The 18,441-nt window shown below is 50.1% G+C and overlaps 1 protein-coding gene across 1 annotated transcript; it reads right to left on the reverse strand.

Annotated features, from left to right (window-relative positions):
- Positions 1-7,722: 7,722 nt before the first annotated feature.
- On the reverse strand, positions 7,723-9,385 carry LOC136483099 (flavonoid O-methyltransferase-like protein Os11g0303600). Its single transcript, XM_066480204.1, has 2 exons — positions 8,390-9,385; positions 7,723-8,268 (listed from the first exon to the last, which is right to left on the reverse strand). The coding sequence occupies exons 1-2, from the start codon at positions 9,269-9,271 to the stop codon at positions 7,966-7,968; spliced, it is 1,185 nt and encodes a 394-aa protein (XP_066336301.1). The 5' UTR covers positions 9,272-9,385; the 3' UTR covers positions 7,723-7,965.
- Positions 9,386-18,441: the final 9,056 nt, after the last annotated feature.

The following is an 18,441-nucleotide window of genomic DNA, read 5'->3' on the forward strand; positions in this document are numbered from 1 at the left end:
CTCCCTTCCCCCATTTAATGCGGATGGGATACGACGGGACGTGCCCTGACCAATGGGACACACCTCGCCCAACGAGACGGTGCCTGCTCAGACAAGACATGGCCTAGGCATGGCCCACCACTACCGCATGCTGGGCATGGGAAAAGAGGTGCAACCACACGTAGGCGGCCCTCCGTCTTCCCAGGCAAGACTTGGAAGGGCCCAACGATGGGATCTCCGCCCAGGAGAGACCAATGGGCTTCCTGAATCGATCGGATGGCTCAGGCGAACGCCGAGAGATAGGCAAGCTACAGAGGGATGCCTCATGTGGGCCATGCTGACTCCGTCACGAACAATGAGCCTGGATCCCGGTCGGACATATCCGATAGGAGCTCCTCAAACCCCATCATTCAAGTCATCAAGGTAACATTACCAAACCCCCACTATTTCTTTATATGATCATTCATTCATCTGCTGTCATTCATACATTCATGCACGCATTCACATTCATTCATCCCATACATCCGAAGCATCGCATATGCAGTTAAATGCATCACAACACTCCGTGTTGCGTCACGAAGCGGCAGTTGCCTCATTCAACATGAGCAACGACCGACCGGGGTTCGAAGGCTAGCCCACGAAGGGCTTGAGGCTGCCTCGCATCAAACAGAGCCAGGGGAGAAAACACAGATGAGCCCTGAGCCATGCCCACAGAATCTCCATCGAGGAGAGGCCAGCGGGCCACTCGGGTCGGTCTCTGGAATGACCTAGGAATCTACTGGGACATGGGTTAAGGAGCAGTGGTATGCCACATGAGGGCTATGCTACACAAGCTAACTAGTTACAGGAGCTACAACTATGCTACACAAGCAAGCTAGCTACACAAGAGCAACAACACAAGCACAATATATGAACGAGTGAATACAAGCTTGTGTATGGACATTGCAAACCAATGGAAAGATGATGACACCATGATTTTTATCTCGAGTTTCGGTGGTTTGTCAACCACTTAATCCCTGTTGAGACAAGCTCAAGGTTGCCGCTGGTCCTCTTGCTAGTGGTGACCCTCAAGTCACACTCTCCCACGTGGAGTGCTCACCATGGGCTCTAGCACTCGACCCAGCCAGACCACTTGACGCTCTTCACGTCTCGCTCAACTAGAGTTGCTCTTCGTGTCTCCCGCGGGGCAAGCACAACACCCCTCACAAAAGCCTTCTCCGGAGCCACGCACAATCACCACACGTGCTTCGATGGAGACCACGCCACCAAGCCGTCTAGGAGGTGGTAACCTCCAAGAGTAACAAACACCATCGGCTTGCAACTCGATTACCTAGTGCCACTCGATGCAATCACTCAATACAACGCACTGGAAATTGCTCTCACACTTAATCGGATGATCACTATCAAACGTATATGAGTAGAGGCCCAAAGTTAAACACAACACAAGGACAACACATCCCCAAAGTGATCAACACTAGCCAAAGCCGGAGCACCCCTCCTTTTATAGCCACAAAGGCTCAAGAGCCGTTGCTCAAAAACAGCCCCAAGCGTCTGTCAGACCGGACCCAGCACGGGACCGTCGGACCATTGTCCGTGGGTGTTGTTAGCCACTTGTGGTGTGAATGAACTTGACAAGTACAGAACCATGCAGGGGGCGGATCTGGGCCCTGGGCTGCCCGACTGTAGCCCTGGGCGAGGCACAAAAACTGTGGGAACAGGTTTCATAAAAACATGATAAAAAGGCCAGCCAGCCCAATAGCCCACCCCGACACGAGGGCAGCCCAACAGCCTGCAACCTTAGCCCTAGCCGGCGGCCGCGCGTAATGACCCCAATTCGGCGATTCCCCTCTCCAGGCGAGTCGATGCATGACGCAACGGGCGAGTCTTCCGCTTCCTCCTGCAGTCCGCCCTTGCCCCCACTCACCCATGCGGCCAGGCCTGCCGTGGCAGCGAGCCAGCAAGACTAGGCAGGCAGGCAGGTGAGATCTAGCAGAACTCCAAATCCCTACTCCCTGCTCCCTAGATTCCTAATTTTTCATTGTTCAGCGAATGTTACTTTGCAGCTGCAACATTTTATATCTTAGGGTACAGAAACTAACGCTCGAATGAATTACAAAAAATCATGTAGCAACGAGGACGTCGGTATAAGTGGTGTGAATCATGAAGGCATATATAGTTTTTTTTATATTTTTTTGTCATGGAAGGCTCTTTATTTGGTTTTATAGCTTCAATGTTCTATGTATTGTTTGAGCTGGTTGAATCAATATGGTGGTTTATCTTCTTTAAAACTATGTTATATGTAATAGCCTACGGCTAGTAAGATTTCTAGCCTTATGAGTGTGTCTGGTTGGGTGGCTTCCCCCAATCAGGCTTCCTAGATGAAGCCAACCATTGTTTGGTTGCCTGGTCGGACCCTGAAGCCAGGCTTAGCTAATGCAACAATAGCCTCTTAGCCAGGCTCCGCGAAAACGCCAGGATCGACCGTTCTCCTTGAGCCAGCCTTGGCTAAGCCCGCGCTCCTAGTCGTGTCACCTCCACACCGCGCTCGCAGTCGCGTCACCGAGGAGCTCGGACGCCGCCCCAGTGGAGCGCCGCCGCCGCCCACCTCCCCACCACACTCGCAGTCGCTTCACCTCCCCACCGCGCTCGTAGTCGCGTCACCGAGGAGCTCGGACGCCGCCCCGGTGGAGCGCCGCCGCCTCGTCGTGCCCCGCGAAGCATCACCACCGCCACCCTAGGCTTCACCCTGCACCGGAGGAGGAGCACCGCGTCCAAAGAGGAGGAGCTCTCGAGCGGATCCATGAGGCGCCCGTGCGGCTCCCCGGGCGGTGGCGGCTCTTGTGTGGCCTCCGGCGGTGGCGCCCGCGCGCCCCCCGTGGCGGTGCACGCGAGGCCCCTCGGTGGCGGGCATCACCTTCAGGCCTCCCCACCACGCAGCTCCTTAGCGTCCGCACGGGATCCAATCCACACGCCGGCTAGCTCCTCAGCGTCCTTGGGCAGAATCTGCAGGAGACGGGCAAGGTGAGGGGCCAGTGCTCCTCGGGCGGGATCTGGAGAGACGCCGCCGAATCTGCTTCCTCCTACGTCGAATCGGCCTCCTCCTCCGCCGAATCGGCTTCCACCACCGGCGAATGTTTCTTCCCCACCATTGCTAAACCAGAGAAGATGGAGGTGAGCTCACCTTAGCAAAGAAGCGGTGAATGCACCAGAACTAGTCTGGCAACCAAACACGATCTTGCCAAGCCAGGCTCGTCTAGAACAGAGCAACCAAACAAGTGCTGGTTGCATTAGTTAAGGCTGCCTAGAGCTAGCCTGGCTTGGTGGAGAAAATGAACCAAACACACCCATAATGTTTAGCCCGGGCACAGCCCGTTTCTGAATCCGCCACTGGAACCATGTCAACCCACATGTGCTGTCTGTGTCATATTACTAGTGCTTGGCCAGGAGGAACAAAAAAGTTGTCATAGCTAGGCTGGCAGGTCATTGCACTGCACACCGTGAAACACAACTAGTTTGTGCTGTGGCTCTGCAACCGTGCTCTCCTGATTGATTGCTATTGGGTAAAACAATCGGACAAACACCAAGTTTGAACACAAGTGTAAAGTTGTATTCAATTCATGATCGTATTGTATATGTCAGAGACAATATTTATAGAGGTCATAGCCTTTGTAATTTCTATATAAATGACCATTCTACCCCTCTCTTTAATCAATACCACCCCTTTAAACTACCGGGGCAAATAAGTTGTCTTTTTTACTTTTTTGAGACTTCATTCTTCACGTTGTCTTGTCAATCTTCAAAGTTACTTCTATCAGTGATGTCTCCGTATCTCCGACTTGAGAGTTCTTGCTCTGGATCTTTTGACTTTGCATGTCGAGCGAAGTCAAAAGATGTCTTTGCTCTTGAACCTCTTTGACTCTTTTGCTTGTTTCGAGCGAAGTCAAAACTTCTCCTTCGCTATTGACTCCTGCAGGCAAACTTTGTCATAACATTTTGATAATCAACTCTGGAGTTCCAGGGCTATGTTTTCTGGCGAAGTCAAATCCCCAACGATTGTTGTTCTGGATTGGGTTCGCATCTCCTAAACTTAATTCTCGGTATATCGTCATGGGAGCAGAGCTGTGACGCTAGCTGCTTTAGAAATGATGCTCGTGAATAATTAAACTACTACACATTATATACCGTACAGCAAGTTATCCTTTTTTCTCACTGCCGCTCTCTTAATAATCTTGTTGAAGAGGGAGAGACCAGTTGGTTGGTGTGTGTTCTCTCTTTTAGAAAGGCTCTCTGTCAGGATAACTACTTCAGCAGCAAGCCAGGCGTTCGTGTCGGATGGGCTACAGGTTACCACGCCGTCGCGGGCCGTTCTGAAGAATAGGCGCGTCTTTCGGCTCGGATTGAGTGAACTACACTGATGGGTCCAGTCCAGGTGGACCCGTGAGCTGGCGATAGTTACACTCCCACTGAAAAGTGATCAGTGCGAGACCAAATCGTTTTCGTTTCTATTTTCTGATAAATAAAGACCAACTACTAGCCTGTTTAATTAGAGACTTGGACTTGGACATGGAATAAAGTCGAGTGGCTCCGTGCCACCATCAGTGTCCAGCTTTTTCGTCGCTTTGGAACAAAAGCAGATGCGGTGGAATGCATGGAATCGTCCACGTACGCACGGCACTTTGTCTTGTAAAATCATTCCACTGCACGGAATCAAACCGTGGAATGCATGGTTTATTTTATACTCATCACCGGTTTGGCATATTTTCGTTGCTGCCTGTTACTAGAAGTAGGCTTGGGTGCCCTCACTCACATATTATGGAGAACGCGAACAACGACAGTGCATATCTGATGCCGTGACCAGTCACCGTACGTCCACATACGCCACTGGGTAATGAAAATCCATTGGAGAGCAGAGAGAAATAGAAAACGATTTTGTGCCAATGATCCTCATAACAATAATTTAGAGAGTGTGTTCTAGAAAGGCTTTTGGAGATGCTCATATATAGGGATGAAAACGGATCGGATACGGACGGATATTTTCGGTAATGGGAGCACTGTAGCATTGCCCTATGATTGAAGCATGTTGTTGTCGTGGCTCCGTCGAAAGCCGTTGAGGTTGCTTAAGGAAATAGTAGTCCTTTATGCCAATGATAAAATTCAAATATATTCTAACAACGACATGCACAAGGAAAGAAAGAAAAATCGAAAAATCTGCCTAGAGCAGCTGCATCTCAGCATAAAAGGGACAGCAGCAGCAATTCACAAAGATTTTTTTGTGTGCAGCAGGACGGATGACCACACAAAGTGAAACCTACTCATACGTGTAGCATGCCGTATGAGCGCCACGCATCGGGGCGAAAGGTGTCGGCATGCCATCTCCATCTGAGATGCCACTTTGGACCGCGGCCACACACGGGGGTTTGCTGCTTTTGCCTGTTCCATACTCTTCTATTCCTGATGGCCCCAGTGGTGCTATCAGAGATCAGAGTGGGACCCCAGGACCCGATCATCACAGAGAGAGTGAATGTGATAAAGACACGACAGTGAGATCAAGGACGGTTTTATTTGAGCAGCGACGGTGAACAGAACACACCGACAGCAAGCACTCATGGAGTCATGGGCCGCATGCTGCATGGACATCAGCACACGGCTCAATCGCTGAAGTCAAGGTCGTCACCGTCGCCGGTGGCTTTGGTTGGGGCCACGATCGACCACGACCACGACCGCACTTACTGCGAATTCATGATTATTATATATAAATAATTGTCTGATGCACACGGCCAAACAACCTTACTGCTGCACACAATGCGTGCACCATCTGGCATCTGCGGCACAGGCTCAAGGCTGGCTACCTGCGGTTGACTAATTGGGTCCACGCCCGCCGTTGTTGGTCTTTTAAGTAATCGTATAATTGGGAGTATGGAGCTGTGGTCATTGTACTTGATTAGCTAGCACTGTAATAGACTTTCAATGAACCAGTTCCATGGCGCAACCGCCATCTAACGGGACTGCCTGTCAAACCACAGGCGCCTTACCGCCCCCTTTTTTTAATTAGAAAGAAGGGGACGAGGGATAAAGGACAAAGGAAGAGATCACGTTATTTATAATCGGAGAAAAGAAAGGGGCACGATTGATGTGTCACTGGAAACCCGTAGGAAGGGGAGACGACCGGACTATAAATAACGTGATCTAGAGATCGATTAGGCTGATATAGAGCCCGTCCTTGGCCGCAAAAACTCGGTAACACCTCTCGGAAGAATCCATCGGGGTGATGCACACATAAGGTTGCCCTAAGATCGGCAAGGCCACTTAGAATGCCGTAGAGAGATGCAACGAATAGCAAGAGATTGGAAAAGTAGGGTAAAAAGGTGTAATAGATGTAAAAAGACGATTGGACGTTGGATTCCTCAATTGGTCATGATCCTCTGATATATAGAGAGGGAGTGGTCTTATCCTAGTAGAAAACAAGTCCAAGCATAATCTCCATGTTTCCTACGTGAAATAGATCCAAAACCGATTTGAAAAGTAATCGGTTCGGACTCTAGCACGACCCTATTCGCTTGTCTTATAATCCGTACTTTTCGGCTTGTCTTTTCAGTCGAAATAGTATTTTTCTCTCACAACAAATCAGCCGGAATAATATTTCAGCTTATTTTTTCGGCGAAGCAAACGGGGCCGAAAACCGCCCTAGCCGGGTCCCAAATCGGCCTGGCGGGTTGTCTCAAGCCCCAGAGGCCGACTTCAGCAGCGCGCACAGAAAACCGGCCTGGCCAGGTCCCAAACCAGCCAGGCCGGTTCAGTCAGGGTCCGAGCAGCAGGAAATACCAGTCTGCAGCTTTGGCAGACTAGGTGTCGGTTCCTCTTCTTTTCACCTCCCAGCCCCAAATGTGATGCTCCAAAATATGTTCAATGATCGTCTTAGTGCCAAAAACATTGTTAAAAATGTCTTTTACCGTCACCAATAAGTGGTCATTGGCAACGGATATGGACCCGTCGCCAATGACTGCCATTAGCGATGTAAAAATTGCAACGGACGTTAAATCCGTTGCTATTGAGAGTTAACGGCCGTAGCTAAAGACTCATTCTGTAGTAGTGAAAGTGGGCCCCTTGGAAACAATTTGCACATGCGGTTGAGTTAAGCACCCGCCGCCCAAGCCAGGTCGCCGCCCGCTCTCCTCCGCCACGGCCCCACGAGCACCCGCCGCCCGCCCGCACGCGCAAGACCGCCGCCTCCACCGACCCTCACTGCCGGCTAGACCACCGCCGGCCCCAGACGCGTCAGCGCTCGTCTCTGCCCCGCGCGCGTGTGTGTGTGAGGGAGAGTGAGAGGCTGATAGGTGGGTCTGTGGTCAGTGACAAGAGGGAAAAAAGTAGGGGCTCTCAAGGAGGTGCTACTGAAGTTGGAGCCTTGATTTGAGGGCCCAAGAGTTGGGGCTGGCCCCTATTCAGCAAGTAAGGACCCTATTTTAGGGGCTATGGCTGGAGATGCTCTTACAAATGAGAAGGTACGTGCTTGTCAGTTGTTGTTGTTGTTTTCCCGTCTCTTATCATTTGGATCGATGAGTTTGAGGCCCAACCTCGAAAGGCCAAGTATGAGTGCGTCTTACGCGTTATACACACTAGGAAAATCTTTGGAACAACAGCTCCGCCTCTGTTGCAGGATGCGGCGGTTGGCTTGCTCACAACATGTTTCAGGAAGCAATCACGTAGAGCACGAGATTAGCTCATTCTCAAGTACAGGTAAAATTAAAAAAAAGGCGATTAATAACTCAAGTGAGCTATTATTATTCGTTCTTTCCCATTAAAGGAACATGCATGCAACCGGCCAGGCCATGATCGTCTGGCACTAAGCCACTGAAGGCGTACAGTTTACTACTTAATTATTTTGTGAAACTGACTGACACAGCTGGGCCTGGCCAGCAAATGACAGATCATAGAATCCACAACACATATTTTGTGGCTAGTACGTGCTGTTGTTTTATTTTGTAGCTATGGATACAGCTCGATGAGTGACAGAAACCCCAGGACTGTCCTCGTCTTATGGTGCCTGAACCCCGCGGCCATGAATATATTGCGCCACTCGTGCTCGTCGCGCTCCCTGCCCGGTGTCGTCACCATCATGTTCAGATCGAACGTGACCTGGGCTTGGAACATTATATCATTGGCAGGAGACCCGACGACTGTGTCTATGATGATCACTTTCCCTCCTGATGGTTTCTCCGAAAGAATAGCCTTCTTGCATTGAGTTAGGATCTTCACGCAGTCCTCGTCGTTCCAGTCATGCAAGACATGCTGCGATTTTTAGACGAAAAAACTCAGCAAGATCAAGAGCACAGGGTCGCTCTGGCATGTGTTTAATGCATGGTGAAGTAAGGGTTATATATAATTTAGGAGGATTATATATATATACGACCTTGAGCAGCACAGCGTCAGCAGGAGGGATCGAACTCATCATATCACCTACTATGTATTGAACGCCATCAGACGGCTGGATGTCACCGATCACGTGGGAGAGGTCCAACACCGAGCACCTGACATGAGGGAACGCCCTTGCAATGGCCCTCGCCGTGCTGCCGTTCCCGCCGCCGACGTCGACCAGCGTACCTACGCTGTCGAACACCTCGCCGCACCGAGTCACCACGAAGTCCAGGGTGAGTTGGCTGTCGGATCCCAGCCCGTCCATGAACACCTTGTTAACCTGCGGGTCGCGGCGCCACGCGTCCCACTGGTCCGTGCCGTGCGCCATCCTGAAGGGCGTATCGTCGTCGTCCCCGCCGCCCTTGAACCACTCTGACAGGTGCATGGCCGCCCCGACGTGGTACCTGTTGGTCTGGGCGAGCACGAACGGCGCGAGGCTGGTGCACCCGTTGGCGCGGGCGTCGTCCACAAGGAGGCGAGACAGCGGCGTGAGGCGATACACGCCGCTGTCCCCTGTGGCGACGGGGGCATCAAGAGCGAGGACGCCTGTCACGACGAGGAACCTCACGAGGCGAGGCAGGTAGGGCTTCCTGGCTTGGGGCACCGGAAGGTTGGCGAGAAGGTCGGGGAGAGAGGCGGCGCCGCCGCTGCGGTGGATGGCGTTGGGGATCCCGAGCTCGACGGCGCACTGCAGGGCCATGGACTTGAGGTAGCTGTAGGTGAGGTTCCAGAGCTCGACGTGCGCCTGCACAAGCTCTGGGCTCGAGGAGGCCGCCATGCGTGATTCGGTCCTGGATATGTACTGCCTGGATCCTATATATTGTGTGTTGTGTGCAGATGTGGCGCTGTGGAAGTAGCGCGAGCCCCCCATGCCCATTTATAGTATAGTATAATATAAAAGCTTGGAAGGATCACACCATGACAGGATTATGCAAATATCTCAGACACCTGATTATGCCCACGTTTTTTGTCGTGCAAAATTTGAGCCGTAAATGTGCCTATCGCGCGCATGTGTGCCTTATCTTGTCCGGCCTTATCAGCTCCTGTTTTTCTCTCCTCTTGGCTTATGACGTGCTGGCATTCTTTTATTGCTGCATTAGTAGAACTAGCTAGGGGGGCGCTCAGCTGCGCGCAGTAGTGCTGACGTCGAAACAGCAGCACCTTTGGCGCTGTGAACACCGGTGCTAATTCATATAACCATAGGGATTCGATAGTAATTTTCCATAATATAGCATTTAAAAGTGCGATTACAGAATAACCTAGGGCCTAAAATCGAAACTTCTGCGACCAAAGCATGCTAATAATAGGAACATGTAATATAGCGGATGCATAGGAGCCCTTTTGCAATTTTCTTAGTGGCGAGCACAATTTGGGCTGAGGCCCATTCGGCCTTGTGGCCTGCTCGTCCAGGCACTGCCCACCTAGGCCTTCTCCTTGATGTACATGCCGTTTGGCCCGTTGGGGAGATCGGATATAAAACGGCGGTCAGTTAGGGTTAGGGGTCCCTAACCGGCGCCCTCGGCCATCACAGCCTCCACCTGCCCTGACTGGCTCCCTCGGCCACCACAGCCTCCACCTGGTTCGCCGCCTCTACCCGCCCCACCCCCGTCCTCCACGCCACCACCCGCCCTATGCCCCAGTCACCGCCGTCTGCACCTACATGCAACCCTGTCCCCCAGCCGCGGCGTTTCCACCTGTCCCGACCTCGCCCCCTTGCTAGCGCCGCCTTTGCCCACCCCGTCTGCTGCGCAGCTGGGCCGCCACCCCCACCGCCGCTGCGGCAGACAGCGATGACCCGGCGAATGAGCCGGAGCACCTTGAGGAGGTTGGAGGAGTAGACCTCCCTCATGTTCGCGCCACGTCTTCCTCTTGAATGGCTTTGCCACTGCCGTTGTGGGCTCTCCCCGGCGGTGCGCTCCTCCACCGCTCTGTCTCCTCCACCGCTGCACAGGGAAACCAGGCCGCAGACAGGCCAACATTACAGGCGTCTACTGCCACGTAGGCGAGAGCCGTGGTGTCCAATGAGCCCAGACCGTTTTCTAGTCGCCTCCCTGAAGATGCCACGAACCGTTGGATAGCCGTAGCGACGCAATCGGACGACGGGCAATGCGAATCGCTCTCGTGCCTCAATCGCTATGCAGGATTAGATATGTACGGTATGGTACGTTTCACAATCCAGTGGATGTGCAACACGATAACAACAGAAAGAGCATGTACTACTTTACTACTTTTTTTTGGAAAAGTCTACTTTTCACCTTCCAACTATTTGAAAAGTCCGGATTTCAACCACCAACTTCAAAACCGGACATCCTACACCTCCAACTGTTGAATCCGTTCAAAAAACAACCCTGACCTCAAAGCTTTGCTACAGTGTAATTTTCAAATTTCTAGGATTTTATACCTCTCTTAATTAAACTGTGGACAAAGCTGAAATATCCAAAATGGCTAGAGGGAGTGAATAGCCTACTAAAAAATCTACAAAATTACTGGAGCTACTTGATTAGTATGACAAAAGGCTTAAGCGAGTTTTGCTCTAGCACTACTATGTGATGCAAGCCACCTATCCAATATACTAGTGAATTATGGTCTCTATGGCACACACAAGTCTATGTCACTACTTCTATTCCAGTGAGCTAGCTAGTGAGCAAGATACTACAAATTACTTCTAAGAGACTAGCTACACTAGCAAGGCTACATACAAGCTCTACTCAACTACGCAAGATATGAACAAGTAATGTAATGAGCAAGAGTAGTAATGATGTATACCGAGCCGATAAGAGATCAATTACTCACAATACGAACACTAAGAGACAAAGATTTATCCCGAGATTCACTTGCTTGCCGGCAAGCTACGTCCTCGTTGTGACCATCACTCAACTTCAAGGTTCACGCGCTTATAGGCATCACACGCCTAACCCTCACTAGGGTGCCGCACAACCAACATAAGATGAGGATGCTCAATATCACGAGCAATTCCCTAGAGTGGCTTTTGATGCTCCGCCGGGGAATAAGCCCAATAACCCCTCACAAATCACCAGGAGATGGCCACGAACAATCACCAACTCGTGCCAAGGCTCCTCCGCTGCTCTAAGCCATCTAGGTGGCGGCAACCACCAAGAGTAATAAGCAAACCCGCAGCGAACACGATCACTAATACTACTAGATGCTCAAACTCTAAGCAAATGCACTAGAATCACTCCCAATCTCACTTGGATTGACGAATCAATGAAGGACATGAGTGGGAGGTGTTTGACATAGCTCACAAGGATGTATCACTGATGAAACTGTCCAAGAGAGTGAGCTAGAGCTAGCCCACACATATATATAGAGCCCCAACAAGTCATATACCCGTTGGGCAATTAATCCAGTCTCTATGCACTCGCCAGACGCGCTGCAGGGTGCACCGAACGCGTCCGCTCACCAGCGTCCGGTCACTCTCTACGTGCCATGTGTACTAGCCATTTGAAAGTATCCGTTGGCGCCCAAAGGCTCTCCACGCGTGCGTGTACTGCCCTCTGACCGGACTCAACGCTCGCCTGACCGGACTCATGGAACCCTAGCGTCCGGTCGACTCCAGAGCATCCAGAGCCAGTTTTTGCCGACCAGACGCGTCGGGTCAGCACTGACCGGACTCATCCAGTGTTCGGTCGCTTACTATGCGTGTTGCCTGCTGAGGAATAGCGTCACCGTCATGTCCAGTCGCCTCAGCCACGCAGACCGAGCATGGGATCACTGATCGGACTCTCCCAGTGCGTCCGATCGTAGAGTGCGGTCACCCTAGTGACCTCCTTTCCTTCTCCAACTTCATCCCTTGTGCAAATGTGTTAACTCCACCAAGTTCCATCACTTGTGCTCCGGAGTTAGCATTTGAAAAACATGTTTTCCAAGGGATGTTAGCACTCCACAAGGCCCTAATGCAAATGCATGGAATTCAATCACCTAGTGGCACTTTGACAACCGTATTTGCTTCGAGATCACCCCTTTTAATAGTATGGCTATATGTGGCTATGGCTAACATTGGTTTATGTTGCCCTTCTGGGCATTTCTACTGTTGCCCTAGAACTACTTGCTTTGGTTTTGTTCTTCTAGTCTTCTGCGGAGGTCATTATCAGATCTGCAATACTTCTCAAATTTGTTGTAAAGGTCTTTGATGGTCCAAGGCTTTTCCCTGGCTAGGTGAGCTGTGAATGGACCTATGCAAAGGCCTTTGATTGCTGCTTCAATAGCAAAGTCCTCTGGGGCATTGGGTGCTTTTGCCTTCATTTGCACGAATTTCTAGAAGTAGTCCTTTAGGGCTCTCCTTGATTCTGCTTGCATTGAAACAGGTCCATGGAAGTCTAGGATTCACTTGTGAACCCCTTGAAATTTGCTAAGATCTTGTCGCGAAGGTCGTCCCATGAAAAGATAGAACTTGGCCTTAGCATTGAATATTAGGCTAGCGCATCACGTTCAGCTGTGATGATGAAGGACTTGGCTAGCACCACTTCATTTCCACCAGCGAAAGCTATTGTTGCCCTAAAGCTCATGATGAATTGTTGTGGGTCTGATCTTCCATTGAATTTGGGCAAGGTGATGGGTTTGTATGAGGGGGGCCAGGGTGAGCTCTACATGCCTTCGGATAGTGGTGATTTGGAATCGATGGTTCTGTGGGTTTGTGGTGAAGTGTAGGGTGTGCCGAAGGTTGGTTATGCTATGGAACATGGTAGGGGATTGGGTTGGCTTTGGTTTGCTGAGTGGAGTTGGTTTGACACGTTGAAGTTGGATTGTGAAGGATGCATACTTTGTATTTTGGCCTGCAAGACGGCTAGCTGCTGCCTGAGCTGATGCTTGGGCTGCCCGCAAATTTGCGGTGAAGGCTGATGTGACCCTATCTCTTTCTTGTTGCATGCTCTACAACTAGGCCTGTAGCTATTGAAGCTCTTGTTCTAGAGTGGGACTTGGGGTTTGCTGCTCCTCGGATGCCAGAGGCTGGTCTTTAACCACGGGTTCTTCTCCAACTTGATCTTCTGGGGTTGTAGCATAAGTGCTGCAGGCACTACGCCTGGGTCGTCCTCTCATCGAGGGCTCTATGGGAACCCTAGCGGAGGCTCCTTTCTTTCTTGCCATCGTGGGTCTTCCTTGGTCAACACGCGATGGGTGCCAATGTTGGAAAACGATGGTTTCCAGCAGGTGGGACTAGAAGGAGTTAGCCGACGCCTTCGCCTAGGCGAAGGCGTGTTAGGTAGAAAGTGGGTCCAGACCAAACTAGGGTTTCATAAATGCATTCAACTACCTCCCCCCTTGTACAGAGTTTTTGTTCCCCTTTTATAGGGCACTGCTTGCTAAGGCTACTCTTTTATAATTCTACCCTTGATAGTTACAGTACATCCTCGAAATATTCCTGTACTAATACAAACTGCTAAGGGCAATTTGGGTGCCTTCTTCTTCAGTCGCCTTTGCTTGATGGCACATTATGAGAGCTGCGCTTTTATGCCGCGAAGGGCCCAAAAGGACGAGAAGTTGGAGATCTCCTTCGCCTAGAAGAACAAGTGGTCGAAGGATTGGATGTAGTATTGGTTCTACGTGAGGACCATAGGCATGACATCTACCGGCTCAAACGGGAAGAAGAATACTAGCTATCCGCTAGCCTCGGTGATAACTCCAATGAAGCCTTTGACTCAGGGAACCCTTGCTCTGAGGACTGAGGAGGGTCACGAAGCATGCGATAGGGCCTTCGCTATGGCCTACCGGTACTCTGGAGGTCACGACTTGGTCGAGGAGATGGGGCAGCTAACTACTGGCCCCTCGGTAGGAACAAGCCTGCCATGACCATTGAGGTGGTTAATCTGATTGTGTTTGGCGAAGGTGTCGGGGTTCCTTTCCCACGCTTTGGATTTGAGAAGGAGGGCTAGGCTGCGGAGAAGTTGGTGAAGTCTGCTGAGGTGGGGGCACACGAGATACTTGGTGAGATGTCCAACAGGGAGTATCTAGCGCACCGGGCCATCGCTGGTACGATGCCCTAGCTTAATAGAGTTTTTGAGGAATTCAGGATCCACCATGAGGAACATCATGTTCCTATGAAGGTGCACAAGTCCATAGCGAACAAGGCAAGGAAGGCCGTTGCCAAGAATGTAACTGTTGTGGCGGAGGTGAGGAAGAGGAAGTGGGCTACTGCGCCCAAGGTCATTTCCAAGAGGCGGAAGACTAGGGCTGCTTCTGTTGCCGCCTCCGCCAATGCAGCCATGGCTGCCACCGCTAATGATGAGGAGGAGGTTGCCGAGAATGTTGGTAGAGGCTCTGGCTCCGTATGGCAGAACCGCCCGAAATAACACCCGAAAGCAAGCTATATCGGACGGTTCAGTCGAGCACACCCCAAGGGAGAACTCGAACAATCCACGTTTTCCTTCTAGGATCCAATAATGACAATGAGTTTACAATTCTTAGTCCATTTCATAGAACAAAAGTTCTTAGAAATACATTATTACAATACCAAGTTCAGAGTGTGGAATTTAAACAACGGAATTACAACAAACATCTAACGATAAGATACGAGGATCCATCTGTGCCCACCAGAAGAATCCTCCATACAACAACTACTCCTCAAGTTGCACCTGCAACAGGGGTAAATAAACCCTGAGTACACAATGTACTCGCAAGACTTACCCGACTAGTGGGAATAATTTCCCAACTCTAAAGGATATGATAGGCTTTATGATTTGCTGGGTTTTCTTTTTGCAAAAAAGCATTACTAGTAGTGAATCCTTATGTATGTGTTTTATGAGCGGTCATAATTAGATCATTAGCTCACCATTCTATGTAAGCACATGTTCTACTTTCAAGCAAGAGTTGAGCAATCAGATCCATTTCACCATCTTTCATCTTCCAGTTCTTACTACAGTGCTAGATCATAGACAAGCCGTACCGTATTACACGATGATTCGCGAATCAATATAGCCCAGCTGGGTACCCCAAAACACATGCCCTGCTTATACCCCAGGCACAAGCAGGACCAACCCACCACTCTCCTATCAAGGGGTCCAGGTCCCCATCAAAACTTGGACTCCAAGCCCCCACTCCTGAGTCCCAGACTCAGTGTGGTGCTTGGACCTCCACCATCCCCACCTCCAATTAGTCGATCCGAAAAGAGCTAGAACCCTTGACAAGGGAGCAACGAGCCTTCCATACTCCCATAAACAAGTTTGTGCTCTGGATAATAAGTCTATGATCTGACTAGAATCCAATACAATGGCCAGTCCTTAACTAACACGGATAGGGAAATAGTATAACCAAGCTATGCCCCATTGGTTGCAGGACACAACCTCTTTCACCCATCAATACCCATACCATATCCCTGCCCGGTCTTCATTTCCTTTCACCATTTTATCATGAGAGTGATAATAATAATCACATATTGTGAGTAACTGCAGGTTACTCACGCTACCGACATCCTAAGCATAGCAGCTACTTGACCTATGCTAGTAGGACTCCTGGGTAGGTATATCTATGCATGTAGTTTCAATATAAATCATGTAACGTAAATGCACATCACACACACACACACACACACACACATATATATATATATTTATATATATATCCAATGATCATTCAAAATAAGGGTTATGCTCCGGGGCTTGCCTTAGGTAGGCGCAGTGTCAGCTCAGTTAGTCAGTAGTGGCTCTAGGACCTCCTCCTGCACGAGGATCTCCTCCTTGTACTCCTCGATCACCTCCTTGAACTCGTGGTCTCCGATGGTCATGATCTCCGCCAACTCGTTCTCTACATGCATGCGATGATGATGCAACACTTAGTATTTTAGCAACAACAGCTCCTAAATTAAGAATACACATGGTAAACTACTAAGCTAGCTCTAATGACTAGGATAGTAAGCTAACTATCATCTTCATCAAGTAAAGTGTTGGGTTCAACTAACAAACCCCTAGCTTTACAAATGAAGGATATATCTTTATTTCTACTAATGATTTAATGTATATTTGAAACAAAGAGCATTTAACTGCCCTTATGTTAAGTCTATTCTAAAGCTACAAAATTATAGTGAGCACATAATAATACCATGAAGCTACTGTAAAATTTTCAAAGCTAAAGCTATCACCATTTTGCCACAAAAATTCCTACAATATTTAACCTAATAATATTAAGCACTCTCAAATGATTTAATAGTTCCTAGTATCAACAAATATATATATATGAACTAAATACACCAATAGATAGAGCACAATTTTAGGAACTTAACAAAATTGGATTCACAATTTTTGGATACCTACATGATTTAATATGATTTACCAAAGATCAGCTCAAAAATACAATTGAAAAGCTATTTCTATTCTCCACGAAAAAGATAAACTCATTTTGTCCCAACGCGGCCCACGTGGTACAACGCGCGCGTGCATGAGCGCATGGTGGCCCACAGGCCGGCCTGCAGCGTGAGGCGGCCCGTGGCGGGGGAATCCCACGCGCGCTAGCACATTAGAAAAAATGCCCCTGGACTACGAGCAAAACAACCCGCAGTCCATGTGACTATTTCTCTAGACAACAACTTTGCAATGGAACCCTCGGACCTTTCTCCTCTTTACAACGGCAAGGTCCTCGACCATCCCCGCGTGTGCCAGCGTGGTGAGCGGTGGCACTGGCGCTTACGCTGGCTAGATGGGACCCACACTGTCCTATATACGAGGCCGATGCTCACCTAGGGTTCAATGCGAGACGATGGGCGGTAGTTGCACGAGCGAGGGTGAAGCAGAGTGGGCTCTCCCCGGCAGTGGATGACCTGCAACGGCGGTAACCGTGTTTCGGTGAGCCACAACGCTAATAGAATGGTAGAGATAGGGAATAAGCACCAGGGGCACACCGCGAACCCGGCCAGAGAGGTGATTTAGCCGGCGACTAACTGTGTAGGGCTGGCCTCGTGCGCGCTGCGAGGTGAACGGTAGACCGCAAAGGCATGGCCAAACCAGTGGCGAGGAGGCGGCACTAGAGTAGCAACTAGCGTGCACACGACAAAGAGGGAGCCATGGCGCAAACGTGACTTGGACGAAGGCGACAGTATGATCTGGATGATCAACACTTCAAGCAAGGCATGGAAGCACAATGGATGACTCACAAGATCAAGAAAAATCGAAGAACTAAGGTTGGAACCAAGTCGGACGACAAGATCGTGAAGAAACGAGTGAAGACAACGTTCAGTGATGATCGGACGCCATGACTGGACGCCACGACCGGACGTGTCCGGTGGCAAACCCTAACTATGAGGGTGTCTGTCTGAGCGACCGGATGCTGATGAGCGAACAATCGGATGCCATGGCCAAACACAACGATGGAACTATTCACCATCGCAACAATAGCTCAGCGTGACCGGATGCAGGCGGCAGGATGACCGGACGCGGGAACAGTAGCGTCCGATCATGTTCTAGAGAGGTTCAAGAGAGGCACAGACATGACCAGACATGTCCAGTGGCATGTGACCAGATGCACTCAACATCCGATCAGTTGATCGTGCCGAAGGCCAAGTGACCGTTGTGAGTGACTGGACGTGTCCGGTCAAGACGATGACCGCGTTTGGTCATTGGTAGAAAAGCTATAATTGATCCCAACAGCTACCTTCTCACTTGGGGGCTATAAATACCACCCCAACCGACCAACACAAAGGTGGAGACTTGAGGAAACATACCAAGGGTGTTGATACACCATTCTAGTGCTCTCCATATGCATAGTGCTTAGTGATATACTTGGTGATTAGCGTAGGTGCTTTGCGAAGTGCTTAGGTTAGTTAGACCACTGCTTATGCGCTTTCTCTAGGTTTAGACCTAGTATTTAGTGAGGTTTGCATACCTCTATCTATCAGTGCTTGCGCACACCGTGTTTGTACTCAACGAGGCTTGTAGTCTTGTGAGATCACACCAACTGCATTTGTGGTGTGGCCGCCATCGTGTATCAGAGGGAACAAGGCCCGCGGCATTTCGGTCGGAAGCTGGATAGTGAAGATGGTGGGAAGCATTCGGGAGAGGCTTGCCGGAAGGCACATCGGAAACCCACTTGTGTGTGGGGAAG

Source organism: Miscanthus floridulus, chromosome 9 (genome assembly GCF_019320115.1).
Source record: "Miscanthus floridulus cultivar M001 chromosome 9, ASM1932011v1, whole genome shotgun sequence".
NCBI lineage: Eukaryota > Viridiplantae > Streptophyta > Magnoliopsida > Poales > Poaceae > Miscanthus > Miscanthus floridulus.